Here is a 15,469-nt window from a genome sequence, read left to right as displayed (position 1 = left end):
CACTGTTCACATGGAAAAAGCAGAGATTCTCATTAGCTACCAAGCCCACAATTCTTGCTGCCTCATTTCCGCCTCCTCTCATAAGAATGTGGAAACGAATCTCTGATCTTCTCTTTCCAACTGGTGACTGTGTAACTTATTTCACAGAAAAATGAAAAGCACCCTTCACCACAAGATGTTCCCCTACCCTTGAATCAATACTGCCCCCGCTTCTTGGGAGAAGTGAAAAAAGAAGGATAGTCAGAAGAATAGTAAAGCAGGAAATAAAGTTTTCCTATATGAGTAAATCCACTAAAGAAAAGGAAACCCTTAACAAAAACTTGAAAACCTTTCTGTTTTCAATCATACTCAAGTACTTTTTACAAAGTGAAGATACCAATATTATTATCAAAGCTTGCATCCTGAAAATACTCCATAAAGTAAATCCATCGTTACCAAAAAAATTAAGCAGTTTACATGTTGCTAGAGAAAAATTTTATGAAAAATCTCAAGCCCTGAATTTTACATTAGTTTTTAAAAGAAAGAACTGGATAGCTTAAAGAAAATCAAGTCTAACTTTAAAACTCAAACACTATGAGATCCAACAAGAAATAATGTGCCATTCTCTCATAATTTTTAAAGTATGCATAAGGTCCTGGGAAAGGGCAGGAAGAGAAAGAGGTATGTATCAGTAGCTACAGCACAAGACAAAATGTAGTAAATGCTTTAAGAGTAACACCAACTGCCAGAGTAATTCAGATGAGGAAGAATCAGATGAGAACAAATAAATGATCAGATAAGGTGGCTAAGATACAAAAAGCAATAAACTTGGAGTCAGAAAACCTGCCAGCTGTGGTAGACTCAGTTTCCACATCTGAAATTGAGAGTAATAATATCTAGACCTAATATGTTTTACTTCTTCAACACATTTATCAAGCACTTACTATTATGCCACGTACTATTCTATATTGTGGGCACACAATAATGAACCTAAGTTCCTCCTCTCATAAAGCCTGCATTCCAGAGGAAGAGACAGATGATAAACACATACACACACACTCACTCATATGTAATACCTGGCAGCGATAAGGGCTATGAAGAAAAATAAAGGGTAAGGAGACAGAGCAATGGGGGAGGGGCATAATTATTAAAGATAAAGTGGTTAGGGGAAAGCTTCCAAATGAGGGAATGATTCGTGTAAAGATCTGGAGGAAAGAATTACAGACTAGAGGAACAATGAAGACAAAGATTCTGAGGCAAGAATCCACCTAGTATGTTCAAAGATCACCCAGGTGGTCAGTGAGGCTTCAGTTGAGTGACACAGGCACAGTGTTAGGTCTGGAGATAGGAGAAACAGGCAAGGCGAGTTTACATGGACCTTGTAAACTCTGCCTAGGAGTTTGGATTTTATTCTGAATGACATGGGAAGCCTTTGGAGGGTTTTTAGTTGGGGGGGTGTGTGTCATGACCTAAGTTTTTTTTTTTTTTTTTGTGAGGAAGATCAGCTCTGAGCTAACATCCATGCCAATCCTCCTCTTTTTGCTGAGGAAGACTGGCCCCGGGCTAACATCCGTGCCCATCTTCTTCCACTTTTATGTGGGACGCCGCCACAGCATGGCCTGACAAGCGGTGCACCGGTGTGCGCCCGGGATCTAAACCTGGGCCGCCAGCAGCAGAGTGTGCGCACTTAACCGCTACGCCACGGGGCCGGCCCATGACCTAAGTTTTTTAAGGATTACTCTAACTACTGTGGCATTGCTACTGAGTGTAGGAATACCAATCTAGGAGGTCACTGGAATAATATAAGTGAAAGTAGCTTAGGCTTGGGTAGAGTAATGGGGTTTTGACAAGTAGTCAATTCTATATATTTTGAAGACAGAACTGGCAGGACTTGTTGATGGATTGGATGTAGGTGTGGGGAAAGCGAAGGATCAAGAAGACTTTTGGATTTTCGCCTGAACAACTTGATGTTTTTTACTGAGAGGGAGAAAAGGAGAAGTAGGTTTGCAGAGGGGGCAGGGAAGCAAGAGTCCCTTTAGGACATATGAAGTTTAACATACCAAGTAGAGATATCAAGTGGGCAGCAAGATGTAAGAGTCTGGAGCTCAAAGATGTGAGAGCAAGAAATGGAAATGTGGGAGTGAGCAACATATCGATGATATTTAAAGCCATGGAAATGAATGAAAGCATCTCAGAATTGGATGTACACAGAAAAGAGAACAGAGCCAAGGACTGAGCCTTGGGCACTCGGACATGTAAAGGTCAGGAAAATGAGGAATAAAATCATCAGTGTGGTGCTCTAGAAGCCAAATGATAGTGTTTCAAGGAGGGAGTAATCAACTATGTCAAATATTGCTAAGTTATAAATTACCATGAGGAATAATAATTGACTAGAACTGGCAATATGGATTACTGGTGACCTTGTTAAGAATGGTTTCAGGGGCAGAGTAGAGATGGAAGCCTAACTGGAGTAGTTTTAGGAGAGAATGGCAAATGAGGAATAGAGACGTTGAGTACAGACAACTATTTCAAGAAGCTTCACTATAAAGGGGAGCAATGATATAGGGCTGGAGGTAGATGCGAGACCTATGGAGGTTTTTAAAAATACATATTAGAGATTCTATGGCACGTTTGTATGCTAATGTGAATAATCCAATAGATAGAGTAAATTTGATTTTTGCAAGAGAAAGAAAGGATAATAAAGGTAGGAGCAAAGCCCTTGAGCAGGAGAAAGGGCACGGAATCCAGTGCACAGTGATCAGCTTTAGACAGAAGAGGTAGTAATCCCTCCATAATGAAAGGGAAAGCCAAGTAGATGGGTACAGAGGCAGAGAAGTTGATAGATTTAGTAATAGGATGAGGAAGAGTTATCTTTTGATTCTGTTTTCGTAGTAAAATAGGAGGCAAAGTCATGAACTGAGAATGAGAAGGTTAGAAGAGTTATTAGAAAGTTGAGGAAAAAAGATCACCCATTTAAGGGGCCAGCCAGGTGGCACAGTGGTTAAGTTCAGCATGCTCCGCTTTGGTGGCCCAGGTTCAGTTCCCGGGTACGGACCTACACCGCTCATCAGCCATGCTGTGGTGGCAACCCACTTACAAAATAGAGGAAGACTAGCCACAGATGTTAGCTCAGGGCAAATTTTCCTCAAGCAAAAAGAGGAAGATTGGCGACAGATGTTAGCTCAGGGCGAATCTTCCTTAGCAAAAAAGAAGATCACCCATTTAATAATCACCTCTGAAAGTGGAAGAGGGAACTGACTTCTCAGAAAATGGGAGAGGAAAATGGCATTACACTTGATATTTGTAAATAAATTTAAAGTAGGACCAATCCACTTGCCTGTGTATTTTTGTCCAGCCATAATGTACTGCTCATGAATAGGCACGCAGTAGGGGATAAATTAGGTTTAACTAGGGTTGGGTTTTGCCCACACACTACATTGGCAGGGAAATTAAGAATATATGCAATGGATAATTAAGTCATGTACCACGGAACCTAAACTGGGGAAGATGGGAATAAAGAACATGGGGGAAGGGGTAGATCTACATAATAAAAGTATATATGAGAGTACACAACTATTATATGTATATGATAGCAATTTGTAAACTATACAATATTAAACAAAGATAAGGTACCATTAACATCACAGCTTCACAGGATACACACAGGCAAAAATGAAAAAAGTTTTCTTTGCAAAATAAGGAAATGACTTGAAGTTGAGAAAAGGCTTTTGTGGAATTTCACTATGAAAGCAGAAAAGAACAAAGCATCTTTAGGAAATGACACAGAGGTCAATTTTAGCTGGAGCAAGATAACAACAGAGCAGATATTTTTTTTAAAAAAGGTAAGTTACTAATGATAAGAGTGTTCATGTGACATGATCCATGATCAGAGAAACTTGCCGAATGCACCTACCAACTTTAATTTGACCAAACAACAAAACAAAAGAGAGACTGAGGCTTCTAGCCATGATGAAAAAATAAGGATCTAACATAAAACACTGGGTAACCAACTAGAAAAAAATGGTCAAAATATGTTAAATAACTGTATTGATATTGGGAAATAGTAGGATTGTGATCCCCGAGAGAAAGAAAACAAATGAGGTATTCCTACAATCACCCAAGCATTCTGCCTTGAGGCAACAGCCACACTGTGGGTACAGGTAGGAGAAAATATAAACAGAGTCCAGAGGTCCGCTGAGTTGAGAAGGCAGACATCAGAGCTGGAAGAGACTAACTCTTCCTAAGCTAACGGACCTAAGCACCATTTATCAAGCCACGGTGTGGCAGATGTCCCACATATAAAGTAGAGGAAGATGGGCATGGATGTTAGCCCAGGGCCAATCTTCCTCAGCCAAAAAAAAAAAAAAGCACAAACCACAAAATATAACATATTGGAATTCATCAAAATTTAAAACTGCTGCCTTTTGAAAGACACTGTTAAGAAAATAAAAAAGCCAAGTCGGATTGGGAGAAACTATTCACAATACAAATTCTTCTAGCAAAGGGATTATATAAGGAAACATAAAGAACTCTTACTACAACTCAATATTTTTTAAATGGGCAAAAGGTTTGAACAGACACACCAAAAAAGAAGATGTACGAATAATCAATCCTTCTGCCCTTCTAGTATGGCTAAAATTAAAAAGCTGACAATACCAAGTTTTGGTGAGGATATAGAGTAACTGGAACTCTCATATATTGCTAGTGGGAATGAAAAATGGTACACTTTGGAACACAGTTTGACAGTTTCTTAAAAAGTTAAACCTACACTCTCCATAAAACCAAGAAATTCTATTCCTAGGTATTTATCCAACATCATGAATGATATTGGATGTGTATACACAAGAACATGTGTCTACACAAAACACTTGTACATGAAAATTCATGTGGCTTTATTTCTAATAGTCTAACGCTGGAAACAACCCAAATGCCCATCAACTGGTGAACAGATAAACAAAATGTGGTAAATCCATAAATAAATACTACTCAGCAATACAAAGGAATGAATTACAATACACGCAACAACATTGATGAATCTCAAAAACATTATGCTGAACAAAAGAAGCCAGATGCAAAAAAGTACATACTTATGATTCTATCTATCTGAAATTTTAGAACAAGGAAAACTAATCTGTAGTGAAAGAATGCAGATCAGCGATTGCCTGGGGCCATGCCTGGAGACGAGACTTATGGGGAAGGGACATAAAGGAAATCTAGGGGGGTGACAGAAATTTTCTTTATCTTGATTGTGATAGTGATTACACGGATGTATTAATTTGTCAAAACTCAATAAATTGTACAATTAAAGGAAGTATATTTTATTGTGTTTAAGTTATTCCTCAATATTGAGCTGATTTTTAAACGGAGATCATTAACAGAAAAACAATCCAATGCCGAAACAAAACGCTGTTTTTATATTTTAGAAATGACTCTATCTGTTAGTATCAGTAGCTAAAATAAGTTAATATACATAGTTATTTTTTAAATAGTTGGCTTTTGCAAGTTTATAGAAGCAGCTTCATCAAATCGAAGCTCTGTTTTGCATTTCTGTGAACTGTACATTGAGATTTGTTTCTAAAGATATATAAAATGAATGGAATTAGCAAAGAAAGATTCAATCTTGAGTTCCACACTCCCCGTGACAGTTGTTACATCTCTCTGGCTGGTAGGTAGATAAGGATTCAAGCTGGGAGTTCAGAGCCAATGAAAGTTTTCATAAAAATCTTCAGATAGCCAATGTATCATAATTCCTTAGTTCATTCATTGTGAACCAAAAGTTTCAGATATTTAACTCTAAACAGCCATGAGATCTTGGAACGGCTGTGTGTTTAAGTCCATTTAATTTTGGGGGGTTGGAGAAAGAGTCTACATGATTTGTAGAAAGAACACAGACTCTGGAGTCAGACAAACATGGTTTGAATCCTGCTCTGCCACTCCCGTATGACCTTGGGCAATTTGCTTAACCTCTCAGACTCAGTTTCCCTTTCTGTAAAATGTGTTTTGCCTGGCACATACCACTCAAAAAATGTTAGTTCCTGTTCTGCCTATACAACAGGTAGAGTTATAATCAATGTAGTCCTTTGAGAATATTAATCTATTGACGGAGTACAGGATACAATGGATAAAGAAAAGAGAAAGGAAATAAAATAACCAGTGAGGATAATGCAGAAATAAGATAATAATAGCTTGAACCAAGTAGTGGCAATGGGAATTGAAAAAAAGAGATGAAGGAAAAACATTTGGAAGAAAGAATGCACAGGACTGGGTACGAGTGTCAAGAACAAGAAAAGAATCAAAGATGTAGGCAAGGTTTCAAGATCATGTGAGAGCAGAGCAGTGATATGACCAGAGCTTGGTTGCATGATGACAAATGGTCAAGTGTCATGACAAATTAAAACAGTTGTTTCCCAGATACAACACTTTTTTTAGACCACTTGTCTATATTTCTTAGACCAATGGAAATATAATACAAACCACATATGTAATTTTAAATTTTCTAGTAGTCACTTTAAGAAGAAACAGGTAAAATTAATTTTAATACTATATTTCACTTATCTCAAATCCAAAATATTATCATTTCAACATGTAACCAATACAAAAAATATTAATGAGATTTTACATTCTTTATTCTTTTTTGTATTTAGTCTTCAACATCTGATGTTTATTTTACACTTACAGCATATCACAATTTGGACTAGCCACAAACAGTGAGTGACTGCCATTCAGACATCTGTTCAATGTTACACTACACAGCAATAAAAAGAAACAAAAGACAATATGGATGAATCTCAAATGCTTTATGCTAGGGAAAAAAACAGACTCAAAAGGCTACTTACTGTGTGATTCTATTTATATCACTTTCTGGAAAAGGTCAAAATATAAGAACCAAAAACAGATCAGTGGTTGCCTAAGGCTGGGAGCAGGGGAAGGAAGGACTTGACTAAATTCACAAGGGAATTTTTTGGGATAATCATTTAACGGAAGATTCCCTCTCAGTTCAGCTTGCTTTTGGAAGTGATTTAAACATACACACAAATACACATTTATTATATGTGTTTTACATATAGCTACACGAGTCTGTATAAATATATATAATATTTTGTGCAGATTTTATCATTGTTATCTGTGAGAGTGTTAGTTCAACAAACTACTCCACCATTACTAGAAGCCAGACCTCGGTTTTGTTTCTTTCTTGGATTTTATATAAATGGAATTATATTCTATTTCTCAACTATGGGGATGATTAAGTGACTACGCATTTGTCAAAAGCTATAGAAGTGCATACTAAAAAGGGTGCTTTACTGTACATAAATTATATCTCAATAAATCTAATGTTAAAACATTTATTACCAAAGATAATGCTATCTATACAAGACCAAATGTTTTATATGAACACACTACAGAAATTTGACATAGTAATGAAGAAGGCATATTTTCTTACTACTTAAATCTCAATACATGCTATATCCTGTAATTGTTATTATCGCTAAGTCTTACAAAGTAATACTGTACATTATGTTTTATTTTTATTAACACAATGGTACATTAATATAAAAATTTTTTAATACGATAGCTTATTTGAAATATATTCTCCCCTTAGATATGACACCAAAAACACATTCTCTAGGATAGACCATATGTTGGGAAACAAAGCAAGCCTCAATAAATTTAAGAAGATTGAAATCATAACAAGCATCTTTTCAGACCATAAGGCTATGAAACTGGAAATGAACCAGGAAAAAAAAACCGGGAAAGTGACAAAAATGTGGAGATTAAACAACATGCTACTGAACAACCAATGGATCATTGATGAAATTAAAGGAGAAATCAAAAACTATCTGGAAACAAACGAAAATGATAATATGCCATATCAAACCATATGGGATGCAGCAAAAGCGGTCCTGAGAGGGAAACTCAGAGCGATACAAGCCCACCTTAACAAACAAGAAAAAGCCCAAATAGGCAACCTTAAATTACACCTAACAGAACTAGAAAAAGAAGAACAAACAAAGCCCAAAGCCAGCAGAAGGAGAGAAATAATAAAAATCAGAGCAGAAATAAATGAAATTGAGACCAAAAAAACAGTAGAAAGGATTAATGAAACAAAGAGTTGGTTCTTCGAGAAGATAAACAAAATCGACAAACCCTTAGCCAGGCTTACTAAGAAAAAAAGAGAAAAGGCTCAAGTAAATAAAATTAGAAATGAAAGAGGAGAAATTACAACGGATACCATGGAAATACAGAGGATTATAAGAGAATACTATGAGAAATTATATGCCAACAAATGGGACAATCTAGAAGAAATGGATAAATTCTTAGACTTATACAACCTCCCAAAATTGAACCAAGGAGAAATGGAGAATCTGAATAGACCAATAACAAGTAAAGAGATTGAAATAGTAATCAAAAACCTCCCAAAAAATAAAAGTCCAGGACCAGATGGCTTCTCCAGTGAATTTTACCAAACATTCAAAGAAGATTTAATACCCATCCTTCTCAAACTATTCCAAAAAATAGAGGAAGATGGAACACTCCCTAAATCATTCTACGAGGCCAACATCACCCTGATACCAAAACCAGACAAAGACAATACAAAGAAAGAAAATTACAGGGCAATATCGCTGATGAACATTGACGCAAAAATCCTCAACAAAATATTGGCAAACCGAATACAACAATACATTAAAAAGATCATAACAACAATAAACAAACACATAGGGACAGAGATTGGATTGGTGGTTACCAGAGGGGAAGGGGGTGGGAGGAGGGTGAAAGGGATAATTCGGTACATGTGTGTGGTGATGGGTTGTAATTAGTATTTTGGTGGTGAACATGATGTAGTCCATGCAGAAATAGAAGTACAATGATGTACACCTGAAATTTTTACAATGTTATAAACCAATGTTACTGCAATAAACAAAAAATTAAAAAAAAAAATAAATTAAAAAAATAAATAAATAAATAAAGTTTCTTCAGGCTAAGAAGCCAAGCTAAAAAAAAAAAAAAAAAAAGATCATACACCATGATCAAGTGGGATTTATACCAGGGACGCAGGGATGGTTCAACATCCGCAAATCAATCAATGTGATACATCACATCAACAAAACAAAGAATAAAAACCACATGATCATCTCAATAGACGCAGAGAAGGCATCTGACAAGATACAACATCCATTTATGATAAAAACTCTCAATAAAATGGGAATAGAAGGAAAGTACCTCAACATAATAAAGGCCATATATGACAAACCCACAGCCAACATCATACTCAACGGGGAAAGACTGAAAGCCATTCCTCTGAGAACAGGAACGAGGCAGGGCTGACCACTCTCACCACTCCTGTTCAACATAGTACTGGAGGTTTTGGCCAGAGCAATTAGGCAAGAAAAAGGAATAAAAGGAATCCAAATAGGTAAGGAAGAAGTGAAACTCTCACTATTTGCAGATGACATGATTGTATATATAGAAAACCCCAAAGAATCTGTTGGAAAACTATTAGAAACAATCAACAACTACAGCAAAGTTGCAGGGTACAAAATCAATCTACAAAAATCAGTTGCATTTCTATATGCTAATAATGAACTAACAGAAAGAGAGCTCAAAAAGATAATACCATTTACAATTGCATCAAAAAGAATAAAATACCTAGGAATAAATCTTATCAAGGAGGTGAAGGACCTACAATGAGAACTACAAGACATTATTGAAAGAAATCCATGAGGACATAAAGAAATGGAAAGATATCCCATGCACGTGGATTGGAAGAATAAACATAGTTAAAATGTCTATATTACCTAAAGCAATCTACAGATTCAATGCAATCCCAATCAGAATCCCAATGACATTCTTCACAGAAATAGAAAAGAGAATACTAAAATTTATATGGGGCAACAAAAGACCCCGAATAGCTAAAGAAATCCTAAAAAAAAAGAACAAAGCAGGAGGCATCATAATCCCTGACTTCAAAACATACTACAAAGCCATAGTAATCAAAACCGCATGGTACTGGTACAAAAACAGACACACAGATCAATGGAACAGAATTGAAAGCCCAGAAATAAAACCACACATATACGGACACCTAATTTTTGACAAAGGTGCTAAGAACATGCAATGGAGACAGGAAAGTCTCTTCAATAAATGGTGTTGGGAAAACTGGACAGCCACATGCAAAAGAATGAAAGTGGACCATGTGCTATCGCCATTCACAAAAATTAACTCAAAATGGATCAAAGACCTGAAGGTGAGACCTGAAACTATAAAACTCATAGAAGAAAATATAGGCAACACACTATTTGACATTGGTTTTAAAGGAATCTTTTTGGATGACATGCCTACCCAGACTAGGGAAACTAAAGAAAAAATAAACAAGTGGGACTTTATCAGATTAAAGAGCTTTTATAAGACAAATGAAACTAGAATCAAGATGAACAGACAACCAACCAGCTGGGAGAGAATATTTGCAAAGCATACATCTGACAAGGGGTTGATCTCCATAATATATAAAGAACTCACACAACTGAACAACAAAAAAACAACCCGATCAAAAAATGGGCAGAGGAAATGAACAGACACTTCTCCAAGGAAGATATACAGATGGCCAATAGGCACATGAAAAGATGCTCAACATCACTAATCATCAGGGAAATGCAAATCAAAACATCACTAAGATACCACCTCACGCCCGTTAGAATGGCTATAATCACCAAGACAAAAAACAACAAATGTTGGAGAGGATGTGGAGAAACAGGAACCCTCATACACAGCTGGTGGGAATGCAAACTGGTGCAGCCTCTATGGAAAACGGTATGGAGATTCCTCAAAGAATTAAAAATAGAGATGCCCTATGATCCAGCCATCCCACTACTGGGAATCTATCCAACGCACCTGAAATCAACAATCCAAAGAGGCTTATGCACCCCTGTGTTCATTGCAGCATTATTCACCATAGCCAAGAAGTGGAAGCAACCTAAGTGTCCCTCGACTGACGATTGGATTAAGAAAATGTGGTATATATATACAATGGAATACTACTCAGCCATAAAAAAAGACAAAATTGTCCCATTTGCAACAACATGGATGGGCCTGGAGCATATTATGTTAAGTGAAATAAGCCAGAAAGAGAAAGACAAACACTGTATGATCTCACTCATATGTGGAATATAAACCAACACATGGACAGAGAAAACTGGACTGTGGTTACCAGGGGCAGTGAGGGTGGGGGGAGGGGGGTGGGCACAAGAGGTGAAGGGAGTCATATATATGGTGATGGACAAACAAAAATGTACAACCCAAAATTTCACAATGTTAGAAACCATTAAAACATCAATAAAAAAAAAAATATTGAATGCAAAAAAAAAAAAAAGCTATAGAAGTGCATACTAAAAAGGGTGATTTACTGTACATAAATTATATCTCAATAAATCTAATGTTAAAACATTTATTACCAAAGATAATGCTATCTATACAAGACCAAATGTTTTATATGAACACACTACAGAAATCTGACATAGTAATGAAGAAGGCATATTTTCTTACTACTTAAATCTCAATACATGCTATATCCCGTAATTGTTATTATCACTAAGTCTTACAAAGTAATACTGTACATTATGTTTTATTTTTATTAACACAATGGTACATTAATATAAAAATTTTTTAATACGATAGCTTATTTGAAATATATTCTCCCCTTAGATATGACACCAAAAACACAAGCAACCAAAGAAAAATTAGATAAACTGGACTTCAAAATTTAAAAATTTTGTGCTTCAAAGGATACCATAAAGAAAGTGAAAAGAACCCAATGAATGGGTTATCTTTAGGTTTAATGGAGAAATATTTGCAAATCATATATCTGATAAGGAACTTGTATCTAGAACATACAAGGAACTCTTACTACTCAATAATTTAAAAATTCCAATTTAAAAAATGGGCAAAGGATCTGAACAGACATTTCTCCAAAGAAGATATACAAATGGCCAATAAGCATATGAAAAGGTCCTCGACATTATTTGTTATCAGGGAAATGCAAATCAAAACCACAATGAGATAACTACTTCACACCAGTAGGATAGCTATAATCAAAAAGATAATTTAACAAGAGTTGGTGAGGATGTGGAGAAATTAGAACTCTTATACACTCATGGTGGAAATGTGAAAATGGTGCAGGTGATTTGGAAAAGAGTCAGCAGTTCAGAAAAGGTTAAACATATGGTTACCATATGATCCAGCAATTTGACTCCTAAGTATATACCCCAGAGAAATGAAAACATATGTCCACACAAAAACTTGCACATGAATGTTCATAGCAGCATTATTCAAAATAGCCAAAAAGTGGAAACAATTCTAATGTCCATCAACTGATAAACAAATAAAATGTGTTATATCCATATACCCCTTAAAAAGGAATAATACTCTATAAAAAAGGAATGAAGTACTGATATGTTATACAATGTAGATGTACCTTGAAATCATTATGTTAAGAAAAAGATATCAGTCACAAAATACCACATATCGTATGACTCTGTGTATATGAAATGCCCAGAACAGGAAAACATATCAAGACAGAAAATTGATTGGAACTGCCTAGGGCTGGAGAGGATTGGGGGAAGAGGGTTAGGGTATTGTGGCTAAATGGTACGGGGTGTCTTTTTGGGGTGATGAAATGTTCTAAAATTGATAGTGGTGACAGTTGTACAACTCTGTAAATATAGGAAAAGTCAATGAATTGTACACTTCAAAAGGGTGAGATATATATGGTATGTGAATTATATCTCATTAAAGCTGTCAAAAAATACTCTCCTATATATGGGGGAAGAGTTTTTAATAAATACTAACAAAATAACTGAACAACCAAAAGTGGTGTCTATACAAACATGCAATTTTAACGTTTTAGTGCATCTTTGGCATTAAGTTAGGAAAAATAGCAAAATTATTACCCTTTCTAATGAAGACAGCTGTTGCTGTAATCCAACACATTTTTTGTTTGCTTCTTCAAAAAGAGTTTTATATTTTTCTGTTTGAGACTGTTGCAAATTAATTGTTCGCTGCTGTCTCACGCAATCTTCTTCAAGGTTTTTTACTTGAGACTTTAAATCCTGAATTTCATCCTCCTGTAGTTACGAAATTACAGATTATGTGGAAAAAATGCATATCATTTGGTATCAAAACACAAAGCAGAAACCAAAAGGAGCTTCATATGATCTTTGATAAGATACTTATACCCATTTCATGAAGAAAAACAAATTATATTCCATTTTCATCTTCAAAATGGAAGTCAGATGTTTTATTTCTGTTTAATAGCTTACACTTGTAAGTCTAATATAGAGAATTCTAACTGCTAACAAGTATTTAAAATTCTTTAGCTCTGTGAAAATTCAACATCTCAGAATAGAATAAATTTCAGTAAATACAATTTTTAAATACTCCAGATTATATCTCAATGAAGCTATTTTAAAAATATAATTGAAATTCCTCCTAAAATGTCTTTGAATATTAGAGCATTTATTTTAAGAGGTTTTAAAAACTTACCTTTTTATTGCATTCACATACAACATTATCCAATTCTTCCTGCATAACACGGAGTTTGGCCTTTAAAAATCTGATCTGTGCTTCTGTGGATTTAAATAATTATATTTATTATCTTTCACTGAATCTAAGATGCCATCAATTATAAGACAGACCATTATTTTATGGGGGAAAAAAAATGCTCAAGATGAGGAGTCGAACAGGAAATTCCTGTTTGGGACAAAGACACTAAATCCTCCTAATGTAGAGGTAAACGAAAAACAAATCCACCCAACAGAAAGGAATTGTTCACATACAAATTGGAACTGAGGAAAGAAAGGGGGAAAAGCGCAAAAACTTCCCCTGAGAATCTGAACCACAAGCCAGTACTCACATAAGTTTACAGACTGAATTCATACTTAGCACAGTGGTCCAAAACACCTCAAACAGAATTTAAAGTAGTCTCGGGTCGGTACTGTCCCCAAGTGTTGGGCAGAGACAAAATCCTCTGTAGCAAAACTCAACTTCAATTCTAGCCATTGTGATTATAAAATGCCATTGACTGTAATACACATCCCAATTCACATAAGTTAAAATACAGTGTATGTATCTTAGAAGCAAAGAAATACACTAATACTTTACTGCAGAAGCTTTCTCCCATAAACCCCCATTAAGATCTACCTTTGGTATTTCATTGCTAGCCATTTTTTTATTCAATAATATCAGCAGTAAATCTTTGAGGTTTACAGGCCTATAAAAGTAAATAAAGTGAAAACTGAACTTAGAACTCACTCATAATTCATTCAATCATTCATTCAAAAACTAAACATTCTCTACAATGTTCTAGGCATAGTAGGGATATCATAAGACAAGCTTTGCCCTCATGGAGGTTATTTTGAGTAAACACTCTGAATTGTCTCTGAGGAGTCATTAGGATACATCTGGCAGAGTACAAAACATCTCCACACACACTTCCTGTTCTAAAGCAATTCTTATGACATGTCCCCAGGGTTACCATGGAGCTGATGAACCATGGTTGGCTCCAACCCCACCCAGATCTCTTTAGCCTCAACTCTCCTCCTAGCCTCCCATGTAACTCCAGGAAAGCAGGGAATAGAAGGAAAATGATAAATTTAAAAGTGTTAAGTCTGCAGTAGTTGGCATCTAGGGGGAAAGAAGGAAGAAAGAATGGGAAAGCATGACTTTTCCCAACTCTTTCTCTCCCTAACTCTAACCTCAGTAGTATCATCAAGGAGCTGAGTGATCTGGTCTCTGGAGGTCCACAGCATTAACCTCCCTTTCCCATCCCACTCCAACTCTAGTCTTACACAGCAGTCTGTGCTACTAAACTACTTTTTGATCTTTTCCTACCTCATGTAACCCAGCTATTCTAGGCAATCATCTGGAATAAGAGAAAATCTCCTAAAGGGGGAGACATCTAGGCCAAAGATTCTGAAAAGAGAAGACAGAGAGGCAAAGTGGCAGAGAGGTGATTCAGCAATACGAAAAAAGCAGCAATTTAAGGTAGTCTGTTTGTGTAGGTTCCCTGTATCTGGGAGGAGGAACACTGTAACGGGGCCAGGGGTGACTGTGTACTGAGGAACAGCCAACATCTGACCATTGTGTCCTTGAAGGCATCTTAGAGACATAAAGGCAATTTCCTGCTTCACTTACCTTCTCTCCTGACAACTAGCCCCAGAAAGTTTAAATGTAACAAGTGCACAAATGAACAGCTCTTCATTTATGACTAACTACCATGCAGCACAATAATCATTACACATATAAATTGTTATGATTTTCACAGAATCAGAGAATTTTAAAGATAAACTTTATGATCTCCTAATTCCAACTGCTAAATTTTCAAAAGAAGAAATTGCCATTACAGAGTAGCTAAGTGGCTTGCCTGAACTCACAATTAATTATAGTTCAGCATTAACTATATTCGTATACACTCAATTGTCTTCTTTTTTGCTTACAATAG

The 15,469-nt window shown here is 36.0% G+C and overlaps 1 protein-coding gene across 1 annotated transcript in view; it reads right to left on the bottom strand.

Annotated features, from left to right (window-relative positions):
• Positions 1-15,469, bottom strand: part of TEX9 (testis expressed 9) — a 52,407-nt gene that overhangs the window by 18,047 nt on the left and 18,891 nt on the right. Inside the window, exons 8-9 of the mRNA XM_058541649.1 lie at positions 13,513-13,595; positions 12,921-13,094 (exon numbers count right to left, since the gene is read on the bottom strand). Of these exons, the coding sequence (XP_058397632.1) occupies positions 12,921-13,094; positions 13,513-13,595 (257 nt within the window). The remainder of the gene's footprint in view (positions 1-12,920; positions 13,095-13,512; positions 13,596-15,469) is intronic.

This window comes from Diceros bicornis, chromosome 5, assembly GCF_020826845.1.
Source record: "Diceros bicornis minor isolate mBicDic1 chromosome 5, mDicBic1.mat.cur, whole genome shotgun sequence".
NCBI classification, from domain to species: Eukaryota; Metazoa; Chordata; class Mammalia; order Perissodactyla; family Rhinocerotidae; genus Diceros; species Diceros bicornis.
This window is presented reverse-complemented; position numbering and strand designations above follow the sequence as displayed.